Below are 15,761 nucleotides of genomic sequence, written 5' to 3' on the forward strand. Positions count from 1 at the left end.
GAGCTGCATTGCAAAGGACCAAAACATGGCAAAACTAAGGCCACAGATGTTGCAAAAGCAAGGGAAAAAGTCAGGGAGGAAGACACAACTTAGAGGGGAAGATATGAGTGATGTGGCATGGGTACTTTAAAAAAAAAATAATTTTTCCAAGTCACATCCATCAAAAAGCAGACCATATGCCATCAGGTGCAGGCACATGCAGCAAGCTTGCCAGAATTGATCCCCGCAGAAGGCCAAAAGAGAAAAGAAGGACTTCCAAACATGCTGGAATGGAGATACCATCAAAGAAATTGCAATTGGAGGAGAAAAAAAAAAAAGTGGAAATTTGGGACATTTAGTGACTTTAAGAAAATGGACCGGGATTGTATCAGGAGCAGTGGAAAGGACCAAAACTTGCAACAACTAAGCTTGCAGATGTTGCAAAAGCAGAAAAAAAAGGCCAAGGAGGAACCCACAACTTGGAGAGGGAGATATGAAGGACATGGCATGGATAGTGTAATAACAAAAAAAAAGAGAGAAAAAAATCTCTCCCAAAGTCAAAGGCATCGAATGGCATGACATGCCATCAAGTGCAGGGACATGCACCAAAGATTCCTCTATTGGTGCCCATTGAAATCGCAAGATTCCTTTTCCCTTCCCGAAAGGAAATTTCATTTCCTTTCGGGAAGGGATAAGGAATCTTGCGAACTGCAAAAGAAAGGCTTACAAACACTCAGGAAAGGAGATAGGATCAAATGAAATGCCATTGAAAAAAACCAGAAAATCGGCAATTTTAGTGTCTTCAAAAAATGGTCTGTGAGTTAGTGAGCTGCATTGCAAAGGACCAAAACATGGCAAAACTAAGTCCACAGGTGTTGCAAAAGCAAGGGAAAAAGTCAGGGAGGAAGACACAAATTAGAGGGGAAGATATGAGTGATGTGGCATGGGTACTTTAAAAAAAAAAAATTTTTTTCCATGTCACATCCATCAAAAAGCAGGCCATATGCCATCAGGTGCAGGCACATGCAGCAAGCTTGCCAAAATTGATCCCCGCAGAAGGCCAAAAGAGAAAAGAAGGACTTCCAAACATGCTGGAATGGAGATACCATCAAAGAAATTGCAATTGGAGGAGAAAAAAAAAAAAAGTGGAAATTTGGGACATTTAGTGACTTTAAGAAAATGGACCGGGATTGTATCAGGAGCAGTGCAAAGGACCAAAAGATGCAACAACTAAGCTTGCAGATGTTGCAAAAGCAGAAAAAAAAGGCCAAGGAGGAACCCACAACTTGGAGAGGGAGATATGAAGGACATGGCATGGATAGTGTAATAACAAAAAAAAAGAGAGAAAAAAATCTCTCCCAAAGTCAAAGGCATCGAATGGCATGACATGCCATCAAGTGCAGGGACATGCACCAAAGATTCCTCTATTGCTGCCCATTGAAATCGCAAGATTCCTTTTCCCTTCCCGAAAGGAAATGAAATTTCCTTTCGGGAAGGGAAAAGGAATCTTGCGAACTGCAAAAGAAAGGCTTACAAACACTCAGGAAAGGAGATAGGATCAAATGAAATGCAATTGAAAAAAACCAGAAAATCGGCAATTTTAGTGTCTTCAAAAAATGGTCTGTGAGTTAGTGAGCTGCATTGCAAAGGACCAAAACATGGCAAAACTAAGACCACAGGTGTTGCAAAAGCAAGGGAAAAAGTCAGGGAGGAAGACACAACTTAGAGGGGAAGATATGAGTGATGTGGCATGGGTACTTTAAAAAAAAAAATTTTTCCAAGTCACATCCATCAAAAAGCAGGCCATATGCCATCAGGTGCAGGCACATGCAGCAAGCTTGCCAAAATTGATCCCCGCAGAAGGCCAAAAGAGAAAAGAAGGACTTCCAAACATGCTGGAATGGAGATACCATCAAAGAAATTGCAATTGGAGGAGAAAAAAAAAAAGTGGAAATTTGGGACATTTAGTGACTTTAAGAAAATGGACCGGGATTGTATCAGGAGCAGTGGAAAGGAGCAAAAGATGCAACAACTAAGCTTGCAGATGTTGCAAAAGCAGAAAAAAAAGGCCAAGGAGGAACCCACAACTTGGAGAGGGAGATATGAAGGACATGGCATGGATAGTGTAATAACAAAAAAAAAGAGAGAAAAAAATCTCTCCCAAAGTCAAAGGCATCGAATGGCATGACATGCCATCAAGTGCAGGGACATGCACCAAAGATTCCTCTATTGGTGCCCATTGAAATCGCAAGATTCCTTTTCCCTTCCCGAAAGGAAATTTCATTTCCTTTTGGGAAGGGAAAAGGAATCTTGCGAACTGCAAAAGAAAGGCTTACAAACACTCAGGAAAGGAGATAGGATCAAATGAAATGCCATTGAAAAAACCCAGAAAATCGGCAATTTTAGTGTCTTCAAAAAATGGTCTGTGAGTTAGTGAGCTGCATTGCAAAGGACCAAAATATGGCAAAACTAAGGCCACAGATGTTGCAAAAGCAAGGGAAAAAGTCAGGGAGGAAGACACAACTTAGAGGGGAAGATATGAGTGATGTGGCATGGGTACTTTAAAAAAAAAAAATTTTTTCCAAGTCACATCCATCAAAAAGCAGGCCATATGCCATCAGGTGCAGGCACATGCAGCAAGCTTGCCAAAATTGATCCCCGCAGAAGGCCAAAAGAGAAAAGAACGACTTCCAAACATGCTGGAATGGAGATACCATCAAAGAAATTGCAATTGGAGGAGAAAAAAAAAAAAGTGGAAATTTGGGACATTTAGTGACTTTAAGAAAATGGACCGGGATTGTATCAGGAGCAGTGGAAAGGACCAAAAGATACAACAACTAAGCTTGCAGATGTTGCAAAAGCAGAAAAAAAAGGCCAAGGAGGAACCCACAACTTGGAGAGGGAGATATGAAGGACATGGCATGGATAGTGTAATAACAAAAAAAAAGAGAGAAAAAAATCTCTCCCAAAGTCAAAGGCATCGAATGGCATGACATGCCATCAAGTGCAGGGACATGCACCAAAGATTCCTCTATTGGTGCCCATTGAAATCGCAAGATTCCTTTTCCCTTCCCGAAAGGAAATTTCATTTCCTTTCGGGAAGGGAAAAGGAATCTTGCGAACTGCAAAAGAAAGGCTTACAAACACTCAGGAAAGGAGATAGGATCAAATGAAATGCCATTGAAAAAAACCAGAAAATCGGCAATTTTAGTGTCTTCAAAAAATGGTCTGTGAGTTAGTGAGCTGCATTGCAAAGGACCAAAACATGGCAAAACTAAGTCCACAGGTGTTGCAAAAGCAAGGGAAAAAGTCAGGGAGGAAGACACAACTTAGAGGGGAAGATATGAGTGATGTGGCATGGGTACTTTAAAAAAAAAAAATTATTTCCATGTCACATCCATCAAAAAGCAGGCCATATGCCATCAGGTGCAGGCACATGCAGCAAGCTTGCCAAAATTGATCCCCGCAGAAGGCCAAAAGAGAAAAGAAGGACTTCCAAACATGCTGGAATGGAGACACCATCAAAGAAATTGCAATTGGAGGAGAAAAAAAAAAAAGTGGAAATTTGGGACATTTAGTGACTTTAAGAAAATGGACCGGGATTGTATCAGGAGCAGTGGAAAGGACCAAAAGATACAACAACTAAGCTTGCAGATGTTGCAAAAGCAGAAAAAAAAGGCCAAGGAGGAACCCACAACTTGGAGAGGGAGATATGAAGGACATGGCATGGATAGTGTAATAACAAAAAAAAAGAGAGAAAAAAATCTCTCCCAAAGTCAAAGGCATCGAATGGCATGACATGCCATCAAGTGCAGGGACATGCACCAAAGATTCCTCTATTGGTGCCCATTGAAATCGCAAGATTCCTTTTCCCTTCCCGAAAGGAAATTTCATTTCCTTTCGGGAAGGGAAAAGGAATCTTGCGAACTGCAAAAGAAAGGCTTACAAACACTCAGGAAAGGAGATAGGATCAAATGAAATGCCATTGAAAAAACCCAGAAAATCGGCAATTTTAGTGTCTTCAAAAAATGGTCTGTGAGTTAGTGAGCTGCATTGCAAAGGACCAAAATATGGCAAAACTAAGTCCACAGGTGTTGCAAAAGCAAGGGAAAAAGTCAGGGAGGAAGACACAACTTAGAGGGGAAGATATGAGTGATGTGGCATGGGTACTTTAAAAAAAAAAAAATTTTTTCCATGTCACATCCATCAAAAAGCAGGCCATATGCCATCAGGTGCAGGCACATGCAGCAAGCTTGCCAAAATTGATCCCCGCAGAAGGCCAAAAGAGAAAAGAAGGACTTCCAAACATGCTGGAATGGAGATACCATCAAAGAAATTGCAATTGGAGGAGAAAAAAAAAAAAGTGGAAATATGGGACATTTAGTGACTTTAAGAAAATGGACCGGGATTGTATCAGGAGCAGTGGAAAGGAGCAAAAGATGCAACAACTAAGCTTGCAGATGTTGCAAAAGCAGAAAAAAAAGGCCAAGGAGGAACCCACAACTTGGAGAGGGAGATATGAAGGACATGGCATGGATAGTGTAATAACAAAAAAAAAGAGAGAAAAAAATCTCTCCCAAAGTCAAAGGCATTGAATGGCATGACATGCCATCAAGTGCAGGGACATGCACCAAAGATTCCTCTATTGCTGCCCATTGAAATCGCAAGATTCCTTTTCCCTTCCCGAAAGGAAATTTCATTTCCTTTCGGGAAGGGAAAAGGAATCTTGCGAACTGCAAAAGAAAGGCTTACAAACACTCAGGAAAGGAGATAGGATCAAATGAAATGCCATTGAAAAAAACCAGAAAATCGGCAATTTTAGTGTCTTCAAAAAATGGTCTGTGAGTTAGTGAGCTGCATTGCAAAGGACCAAAATATGGCAAAACTAAGGCCACAGATGTTGCAAAAGCAAGGGAAAAAGTCAGGGAGGAAGACACAACTTAGAGGGGAAGATATGAGTGATGTGGCATGGGTACTTTAAAAAAAAAATAATTTTTCCAAGTCACATCCATCAAAAAGCAGACCATATGCCATCAGGTGCAGGCACATGCAGCAAGCTTGCCAAAATTGATCCCCGCAGAAGGCCAAAAGAGAAAAGAAGGACTTCCAAACATGCTGGAATGGAGATACCATCAAAGAAATTGCAATTGGAGGAGAAAAAAAAAAAAGTGGAAATTTGGGACATTTAGTGACTTTAAGAAAATGGACCGGGATTGTATCAGGAGCAGTGGAAAGGAGCAAAAGATGCAACAACTAAGCTTGCAGATGTTGCAAAAGCAGAAAAAAAAGGCCAAGGAGGAACCCACAACTTGGAGAGGGAGATATGAAGGACATGGCATGGATAGTGTAATAACAAAAAAAAAGAGAGAAAAAAATCTCTCCCAAAGTCAAAGGCATCGAATGGCATGACATGCCATCAAGTGCAGGGACATGCACCAAAGATTCCTCTATTGGTGCCCATTGAAATCGCAAGATTCCTTTTCCCTTCCCAAAAGGAAATTTCATTTCCTTTCGGGAAGGGAAAAGGAATCTTGCGAACTGCAAAAGAAAGGCTTACAAACACTCAGGAAAGGAGATAGGATCAAATGAAATGCCATTGAAAAAACCCAGAAAATCGGCAATTTTAGTGTCTTCAAAAAATGGTCTGTGAGTTAGTGAGCTGCATTGCAAAGGACCAAAACATGGCAAAACTAAGTCCACAGGTGTTGCAAAAGCAAGGGAAAAAGTCAGGGAGGAAGACACAAATTAGAGGGGAAGATATGAGTGATGTGGCATGGGTACTTTAAAAAAAAAAATTTTTTTCCATGTCACATCCATCAAAAAGCAGGCCATATGCCATCAGGTGCAGGCACATGCAGCAAGCTTGCCAAAATTGATCCCCGCAGAAGGCCAAAAGAGAAAAGAAGGACTTCCAAACATGCTGGAATGGAGATACCATCAAAGAAATTGCAATTGGAGGAGAAAAAAAAAAAAGTGGAAATTTGGGACATTTAGTGACTTTAAGAAAATGGACCGGGATTGTATCAGGAGCAGTGGAAAGGACCAAAAGATGCAACAACTAAGCTTGCAGATGTTGCAAAAGCAGAAAAAAAAGGCCAAGGAGGAACCCACAACTTGGAGAGGGAGATATGAAGGACATGGCATGGATAGTGTAATAACAAAAAAAAAGAGAGAAAAAAATCTCTCCCAAAGTCAAAGGCATCAAATGGCATGACATGCCATCAAGTGCAGGGACATGCACCAAAGATTCCTCTATTGGTGCCCATTGAAATCGCAAGATTCCTTTTCCCTTCCCGAAAGGAAATTAAATGCAATTGAAAAAACCCAGAAAATCTGCAATTTTAGTGTCTTCAAAAAATGGTCTGTGAGTTAGTGAGCTGTATTGCAAATTACCAAAACATGGCAAAACTAAGGCCACAGATGTTGCAAAAGCTGGGGAAAAAGTCCAGGAGGAAGACAAAACTTGGAGGGGAAGATAACAGGGACATGGCATCGATACTTTAAAAGCAGAAAACACAAGCAAAAAATCTTTCCCTAAGTCAAAGCCTTTGAAAGGCATGGCATGCCATCAAGGGCAGGGACATGCACCAATGATTCTTCTAGTGGTCCCCTTTGAAATCGCAAGATTCGTTTTCCATTCTCGAAAGGTATCTTGCGAACCCGAAAAGAAAGGCTTGCAAAGCCTCTGGAAAGGAGACAGGATCAAATGAAATGCAATTGAAAAAAAACCCCAAAAATCCCAGAAAATTGGGGCTTTTAGTGTCTTCAAAAAAGAGGCTGTGAGGAAATGAGCTGCGTTGCAAAGGACCAAAACCTGCGAAAAGTAAGCTCAGAGATGTTGCTAAAGCAGGGGACAAGTCAAGAAGGAAGACAATACTTGGAAGGGAAGATACCAGGGAAATGGCATGGATGCTTTAAAAAAAAAAAAATTTGCCTAAGTCATAAAGATAACTTTTGAGAAAAGGAGCTGCATTTCAAAGTACCAAAACATGGTAAACTAAGCTCACAGGTGTTGCAAAAGCAAGGGAATAATTCATGCAGCAGGACAGATCTTGGAGGGGAAGATATCAGGCACATGGCATGAATACCTTAAAAAAAAAAAAAAATTTCCCTAAGTCGTTTACATAATTTTTGAGAAAAGAGCTACATTGCAAATGACCAATACATGCAAAAACCAAGCTCACAGATGTTGAAAAACAGGGGAAAAAGCCAAGAAGGAAGACAAAACTTGGAGCGGAGGATATCAGGAACATGGCATGCATAATTTAAAAAAAACCAAACAAAATTTCCCGAAGTCGAAAACATTAGCTGTGAGAAAAGGAGCTACATTTCAAACGACCAAATCATGCCAAAACTAAGCTCATGGATGTTGCAAAAGCAGGGGAAAAAGCCAAGGAGGAAGACAAATCTTGGAGCGGAAGATACCAGGGACATGGCATGGATACTTTAAAAAGAACAAACCAAATTTCCCTAAGTCCAAAACATTAGCTGTGAGAAAAGGAGCTGCATTTCAAAGGACCAAAAGTGGTCAAAACTAAGGTCACAGACGTTGCAAAACCAGGAGAAATATTCTTGGAGCAAGACAAACCTTGGCGGGGAAGATAACAGGGACATGGCATGGATCCTGAAAAAACAGAAAACACAAGCAAAAAATCTTTCCCTAAGTCAAAGCCATCAAAAGGCATGGCATGCCATCAAGGGCAGGGACATGCACCAATAATTCTTCTAGTGGTCCCCATTGAAATCGCAAGATTCCTTTTCCCTTCACGAAAGGAATGAAAAGAAAAATTTTTTTCCAAAATCAAGGCCATCTAAATGCATACAGGCCATACACCATCAAGTGCTGTCATATATAGCAAAACTTGCTGAAATTTTATCCCCACTGAAAGCCAAAGCTGAAAGGAAGAAGTTACAAACACGCTGGAATGGAGATACCTTGAAATGAATTGTAATTGGGGTTAAAAAAAAAAAAAATCTTATATTTGCAAAATTTATTGACCATAAGAAAATCGCCCGGGATTATGTCAGGTTCTATGTAAAGGACCTAATTTTGGAAGCCTTTAAGGGTTTATTAAAAGTCAGGTATATGTGACCTCTTCCTATGCTCTGCCAAAATATACTTACACCAACCTCTCCTTTTATTCCACATGGAATCACATTAGAAAACTGTTATTTGATGCCATAAAACACTGTGAATCTGTCTGTTATGTGTTCACTTGACTAAATGGTTCTCATTTTATTTCTGCATTTGCATGCTTTGCTTTGAAATCTGGAGTCAAGCAACTGAATCTCTTTGAGGATTAAGCGCATTTTTCTGGCATCTGTATAAATTATTGGCAAATTAGCAGAATGTCATTGTCTGAGCTTTGGCAGAGCTTGCTAGTGGGGAAATGCACAAAGAATGTGTTCTGGCTTGGCTCCGATTGTGTTACTTGGTGTTTCTAATACTGAATACAATTGATTAACTTTTGGGGAAAACTATGTCTTAGAGCTGCAGAGGGAAATTACTGAGTAGCTCCAATGATCTATAATTTTTATTCAAAGAAAGGATTTTACTATTTGCTTTTGAAAAATAGGTTCTGGGATTCTTTGATAGTAGAGGGGTAAGTTTGCAGGCTTTGTCCTTCCAGAGCCAGTAGTACCTGTAAAATCAAGGTAATTAATTATAATCTGATAGCAGCAGATGTCACCATTTACGAGCCCGTGGTTGTTGACTCATCTCCAGCAGTGACTAACACAGATGCTTCAGTGTAAGGGTGGAAGCAGCTACAATTCATGCTGACACCCCAGTGGGGATTTCCTCCTCAGCAAGCAATGCTGCTGGTTGGTCCATGAAGCATGAAGGACTTAAATAGCCATTCTAGATAATATTTGACAGCTCTCTGGGAAGCACATTGCAGTCCCTTACCACCCTCAGAGTGTTTTCTCCTAGTATGTAATCTAAATATCCCTTGTTTCGGTTTAAAACCATTCACTCTTGTTCTGTTACTGCCTGCCCATATAAAAAGTAACTCTTTTATAAGGCTGCAATGAGGTGTCCCCAGAGCCTTCTCTTCTCAGTGATAACCTCAAGAGAACTCTTGTGATGTTCTCCTTATCTTTGGTGATGTTCTCTCTTAGTCTTTCCCCTTGTGTGCTCCATTCACTAAATTCCCTTGGTTTTATTTCTTGTTGGGCGCTTGGGAACTGTGCTGTTTTGGTAAGATGTAAGGGGAGAGGAACAGATATAAAAGGAAGCCAACTCATCCTAGAATATGCAATGTGTGTCACAGTATGCAGTGACATCCCCAGTCACCTGGCTGGGTGTGCCCACACTGAATTCATGCAGCAGGAACAAAGGAGACACAAGGATAGAGGGTTTTATGGGCTGCCATTGTGTTTTGGTTATTCCTCAGGATCTGTAGAGTTGGAGCTCATCAGGAAGAATTCTTTAAGGTCCGTGTACTGTGAGACTGATGCTGTAACAACACCTAAAAGCCGCAGCAGGGTTTTGTGATGTGTGTTTGCTATCCCATCCTTTTCCTCTTGCAGAACCAGCCCAGCCTGGTCCTGGCCTTCTCTTCTTGCAAGAAGAAAGCTCAGTTTTTCCTGTGTTTGTGTGGCTGAGAAGCTTTGAGGTGGCTCTGGATAAACAGAGCCTTCTGCCCTTTGTCTTGCAGACTGCAGGCATCGGTGAGTAGGCAATGGCACCATGGACTTCAGACTGTATGTGGTGATGAGTTAAGGGTTTCTTTTGGTCTCCCTTACTCTAACTGTACTAATTGGGTGAAAAATTGCAGTGGAAATGTCTTTCGAGCTGAAATTTCTGGGTGTGGTCAGGGTATTTTGGACATATTTTTTCTGATTTCCAGAATTTGTTACCTTCTGGGGGGACATAAAATATTTTAAATAGCTTTTAATTTTTCAATTTGAAAAGACAATTCATTTTAAAATTGATTTGGCTATGAGTGAAACCATCTGTGTTCAATTAATTAAGGAAAAACAATCGCTGGAAGAAAAAAAAAAATTGGTTTACCACAGTAGACTTTGGTCTTGCTTTCAAAATTGAAGCATTGAACTGAAGATTTAAAAACCAAACAACACTTCTAGAAAAACCAAAACAAACCACCAAAAACCACAACCAAACCCATGAACAAAACCAAAACCCACAAACCTTGTTTATTTCAGATTGGCCTGCAATAAACTTTTTGAGTCTTATTTTTCTATTCTGCTAATAAATAAAAAGTGATCAGTTTTTCACAAACCTTTCTGAAATTGTGATTTTTATCAGAGAGCTGAGGTACTTGGAACTTACGACTTCTGAGTAAAAACCGGAAGTTTTCTTCAACCTCCAGTTAGGCATTGTAGATGCTGGGTTAAGCCTTGCTCTCATTTACAGCATTTCCTCTGATTTCAGCATTTACTCCCTAGTGTGCAGGGCTCAGAGCAGTGTGATTGCTCCCAAGGCTCACAGGCAGGGTGCTTGGGAGGAACTGTGATAGGACCCCTTCTGCTTTGAGGTGAATTGCTCAAATCTATAAAAATGATAGGAAAATAAAGATACTGGAAAAGGTTTGTACTCTAAATTCAAGTTTTACATAAATGGGTAAAAAACTATAAACAGTTATAAATAGAGAAACTAAAATAGTGATGTGAGACAACAGCAAAGGAAAAAAAATTAAAATTCCCTTTCTTAAAAGGTTTTCATGCCCGTATGGTGTGGAAAACCTCTGCTTTGTCGTTTTCCTTTTCTGTCCTGCAGTGTTTTGAAACTGGATTACTTCATCAGGCAATACCAAACAATCTGCATCCGTGGACATCCAATGGAAAGTAGTGAAAGGCTTTCAAGACAAAGTCAAATAAAATACAGGAATGTCAGGAACATTCAGTGGGGATGGAAGTCCAGAGCTCTGCATGTTTTGGTTGTTGGGTTTTTTTGAATGAAAACCCCACATGCGAGTGGCTGTCAAGCCAACTAAGTATTCATAGCAGGTGTTCAGACACAGACACTGGGTCATTTTCTCAGTAGTGCTATCAAAATGGATGAAAACTCCAGCACAGTGAGATCCTCATCTGCTATAAATTAACTTCAGTAATGCCAGTTTCGATTCTGGGGCTGGAATTCATCTGACACAATGCCTTAATTTTCAGTACAAACTCTGTGATCTGTGCAAGCTGTGCTTGCCTTTATTTGGAGAGTTTCATCCCTGCCTGAAGTGTCTGCCTGAGAGAAGCCAGGGGAATTATCTCTACTTCCTTCCACTGAGTTCAAAGGGAGAGGGGCTGACAATCTCAGATGTAGCTATTTACTTAGTCCTTGTAAACAGTGAGTGTTAGATGAGGTGCATTTGACCCTGGTTGTGGCTTTCCATAAAAATTGAGAAGAAACTCTCATTGGCCTGGGCATTTTTAAGAGCTCCATAAAGACGAGACATCCGAATTATGGTCAGATATTCTGACTTTTTGTCACATGTGACCAGCCTCTTAGTCCACGATAGAGCACACCAAAGTCAAATGAATGTAGCTGCTCAACTTGAGGTGCTTTAAGAGGTCTGGATTGGAAAGGAAGACTCCCAGCCTGTCACAACTTGACCCTGGGCCCTGCATCAAGGTGAGAAACAAGCCTGAAAATCAGGCATGCCAGAGGTTGTGAGAGGAAGAAGCTGAATGCAGAGCTCTGCAGGTAGGGTGGGCTGATCTATTCTGGGGAAGGTCACAGGGATTCCGGCTCTGGACAGCTCCATGATGCAGAGGCTTAAATGGCTGCCTCTGCCATGGAAGTGTTGACATCAAGTGTTCTTTGCTGGTGGACATGTGGAGGTTTAGAAAATACAAGCATCCATCTATAAGTAGGAATTTTAAGAACCTGCATCTTTAATTTTTGCATTCCAAGTAACAGCTACGTCCTTTGCCAGTTCAGCCCTAAAGGACTTGCAGCTTTCCAGAAATGTGTGGAAACACCTGCAAGGGCAGGAGAATTGGGCTCCAGAGAACATGTACATCCCACACCACGCATCCATGGTCTCTGACTTTCAAGCCTCGCTGGTGCTGCCTTTGAAGTCAATGAGAATTTTGCTATTGACCTCAGCTGGAATGAGATCAATGGGAACAAGCCCTTAGGTAAATATGCTCAGACACATTAATCAAAGGTGTGTTTGTTTCCTTAATGACTTTTTAGACCTGGCAGGAGGGAGGATTTCAAATTGTTTCAATAGAGTGAGGGCAGCTTTAAGAGTGCAGTTTCAAAAGCCAGACTTTAAGGTATTTTGCAATTGTCTAAGTAGGTGGTATGTATGTCTTGAAGCATTTGGTTTCAACATAAAGGTCACCCCAGAGACGTGTGTAAATGTCTCCTGCATTTCTCTTTTTTGATTTTCTGGTTTCTGTGGTGCTCCAATTACCTTTCACAGCACTGTTGATGCAGACAAGCTGAACCAGCTTTGTTTTGGCTGGAGATATTAAACAGTCCTATCTAATTTTCTGACAGATTTTCTTCCAACCTAATCTAAATTCTCTTTGTTTTTATATGCTACCAACCTATTCTGTGCATGACAGCATTTAGTCGTGCCAAATGAGTGAACCAGGAGTCAAAAATTTTTTGCTAACATCTCATTAAGATGAAATTAGACATTTTTACATTTGAAAATTACCCTCTATTTTAATAACAGAAAAAGAAATTGAGGAGCTTAAATAATGTGGGAGTTTGTAAGAAGAGGGAATTTCTATGTGACTTTGAAAGAGCATTAATCATAAGCACATATATTGTGATATGGATTTCATAACACAGGCACCCACCAACACACAAATACCTGATTTTTTCAATCCAGAATTTTTTCATCCTTTTTACATAACTCCTCTCTAGAAAAATGTAATGACCTTGAGAGAGTAAGAAACAAAAATGAAACAATGCTGAAAAACTTTTATCTTTTTATTATTGGTGCCTTTACATTAATACTGCTGTTTTGTGCTGAGAAAACCAACCTGTTACACGTAAGGTAACTGTAATATACAACATAGAAATGCAGTCTAAGTTAATTACAACAAGGAACTACAAAAAAAATTTGTAGGAAAGAAGTCACCTAACATTGCAACTGTGCTTGCAACAATCACTCCCTTACTGCAGGACTATGCACATTGTGAACCATGGTTATTTACATGTCCCTTACAACTGTTAACAACAGAAGGGCTAAAATCAGTCTAAAAAGTTCCAGAACATCACTATATACTGTACAATCCTCAAAAATAATTTATTACACTGTTTCTAAAAAAAGGTTCTAATTTTGCTTGGATGTCTTTTGTTTTCTGGTGTTCTCTGGAGTGCACAACATGTGCAAAATTTTTGCCTAACAGTCTAAAAACTCAAGAACTGAACCACAAGCCACAATCACAGAGACGAAGTGGTGGAGTCCAGAACTTCCCTCCCGTTGCACACAGTTGGCACGTACATACTGGCAGATGCTGGAAGAGAAAGAGAGGGGAAAATCAGCTGATTTCAGCACAGCAAAAAGGGGCAACATGCAGGATTAGAATTTGTGCTGGTCTGGAGCACCTCACCCCATTTAACCGAGGTGCCTAATGAAAATATGTCAGCAGCAGAGCTGGTGGAGGTGCTGCTTGCATCTCTACATGGCAACTCAGACCTCAGGCTGAAGCATCCTCTGAAGAAATCTGATTTCACTTTGCTGCCCACTGGGAGCACAGAGGGTGATTACACTTCTCCAAGAAGTGTTGGAATAAAATAAATGATTTTTTATTTTTTTCCTCAATGATTCTGTGCCACTGTGTCTCACTTTGTAGCACTTTGCATGGTAGTGTGAATTAATACAGCTATAATGGTATCAAAATACCTCAGTAGAAAAAAGTGAAGCTTTGGATTTTTTTGTGTTTTATTGGCAAGAAATGCTAAGGTCTGATCCTTTGAGTTTTCGCATAATTGGAGCGGACATTCATGAAGAAAATAAATGTAGTTTTAAACCCAGGAGATAATCTACCATATTAGAATTCTGTGTCAATCACCTTTTAATTAATAAAAATAAGAATTCTAAGAACATACTGGGTGAAGTGAAGAAATTTTTTAATAACTGAATTTAAAAGCAAGATTATTTCTCACCTAATCCCAGAATAATTTTTGCCTATAATATGCTTCACTTCTAGGAGTTCTGGATCAGGATTCAGCATGCATCCACAGGTGAGGACCAGATTCTGATCAACTTCTTTACATTTTATACATCAGTTTTTCATTGCTTTAGTGTTATTAGGAGACAATCTGAGTATAACAACCTGTTTCCAAAGGTATTTGTATTTTGAGCAGAGAATATATTACCCTATTCTGCTTAAGTCTGTGGATTCTAATTTAAAAGCAAATTGTTTTGCCCATCTTTGTTAAAATTATCCATTGGGCATCAGGAATGTGTTTTCAGATACTCTGTGACATCTCTGCTCAGGGCACTATAGAACTGCTTTTTGAAAGATACATTAGGTTAATGGTAACAGTGACCCAGAGAAATGTGATGCCTTCATCAAAGAAAACACACGGCAAGCAATGACTTAGTAAATTCAATCACCCAGTGTAAAAAGCAATTTATGCAGCTGACAAGGGCATGCTCAATCTTCCACATCTACTTCTGGCTGCACTCTCAGTTGCACACTGGTTCTGTAAAGACGCCCAGTATAAATTTTAGAAAAATTTATTCTTTCTTCAAAACAGCTGGTATTTTTCATTCTTTCATTGACTGAATTAATATTTCATGGAAAACAGAATTGCTGTAACAAAAGAAATTTAGAGGCATCTACTAATAACTAATTTAGGGGACTAACCTACTACTTAGAGGGCAGGACATCTTCTTGAAGCAGGAGACCCAAGAACGAGCCCCTTTTCTGGATTAGGTCAATGGAATTTGGTCTCTGACAACAAGGATGTGTGTTGTGAGTCACAGGTGTGGAGGAGCTGTTGTGTGTAAAAGACCACAGGGCATCATGCCTGTGATTTCTAAAAATTAATTTGTATTTTGTATTCTGGTTTTATATTCTGTTTTTAACTGGATATAATGTGGCAGCACAATGAGCTAAACTATTTTTAATTGTTATTTTTATTTTCTACTTTTTGTTACAAAACAGAAAAAATCAGTTCTGCTCAGGAAACCTGATTCAAATCCCTGTTCAACTGCAGTTTGGCTACAGGCAAAAGCATTTTTTTTCCCATGAACATCAGTCGCTTAACCAGAATTCTTTTAGCTTCAGGCTTGCTTTTTGTGAAGTCCAACACACTGACAAGCATGAGTAGCTCAAATACTATGGTAACTGGGTCAGGAGGATATCAAAATTGGACAGAAATATATGGTGGTAGGCAAGAAATGAGTGCCCTTGCCTTTTAAGTTTCCAGGCTTCCTGCACAGCATGGAGCTCTCTTACAGTGCTGGGATGCAGTTATTAACTCTGCTGGGTGGAGTAAAGTGCTCACACTGAGCATCCAGCTCTCCTGAGACAGAACAAAAGACTTTGCTTTTCATTACAGACCTCAGCAGTGTTAATCACTGGCCCTGCAGGGTTCTGAGCTGCACTCTGTGGCTGATACAGCCGCCAAGGGCTTTCCTGGAATACTGCTGCATATGCAAGAGACACTTCACCTTCATTCTGTGTTGAGACCAAGGACAAAGTGTGACATCAGCAGAAGCTGGTTTGGCTCAAGTTCATGCTTTTGATCTCTCTTTTCCTGGCTGTCTCTCATTTTGCTTAGATAATCCAAGGGAAAGAACCAGAGGTACAATGCAGGAGCCCAGCACTGCCGTGGTGACCTTGCAGCT

The 15,761-nt window shown here is 40.2% G+C and overlaps 1 protein-coding gene across 6 annotated transcripts in view; it reads right to left on the reverse strand.

Annotated features, from left to right (window-relative positions):
- Nucleotides 1-12,868: 12,868 nt before the first annotated feature.
- GRM3 (glutamate metabotropic receptor 3) overlaps nucleotides 12,869-15,761 on the reverse strand; it is a 105,085-nt gene continuing 102,192 nt past the window's right edge. For all 6 annotated transcript variants that reach the window (XM_059472387.1, XM_059472386.1, XM_059472385.1 and 3 more), the window contains one exon: nucleotides 12,869-13,416. In XM_059472387.1, coding sequence (XP_059328370.1) covers nucleotides 13,343-13,416 — 74 coding nt within the window. In that variant the 3' untranslated portion in view covers nucleotides 12,869-13,342. The remainder of the gene's footprint in view (nucleotides 13,417-15,761) is intronic.

This window comes from Ammospiza nelsoni, chromosome 5 (assembly GCF_027579445.1).
Source record: "Ammospiza nelsoni isolate bAmmNel1 chromosome 5, bAmmNel1.pri, whole genome shotgun sequence".
Taxonomy (NCBI): domain Eukaryota; kingdom Metazoa; phylum Chordata; class Aves; order Passeriformes; family Passerellidae; genus Ammospiza; species Ammospiza nelsoni.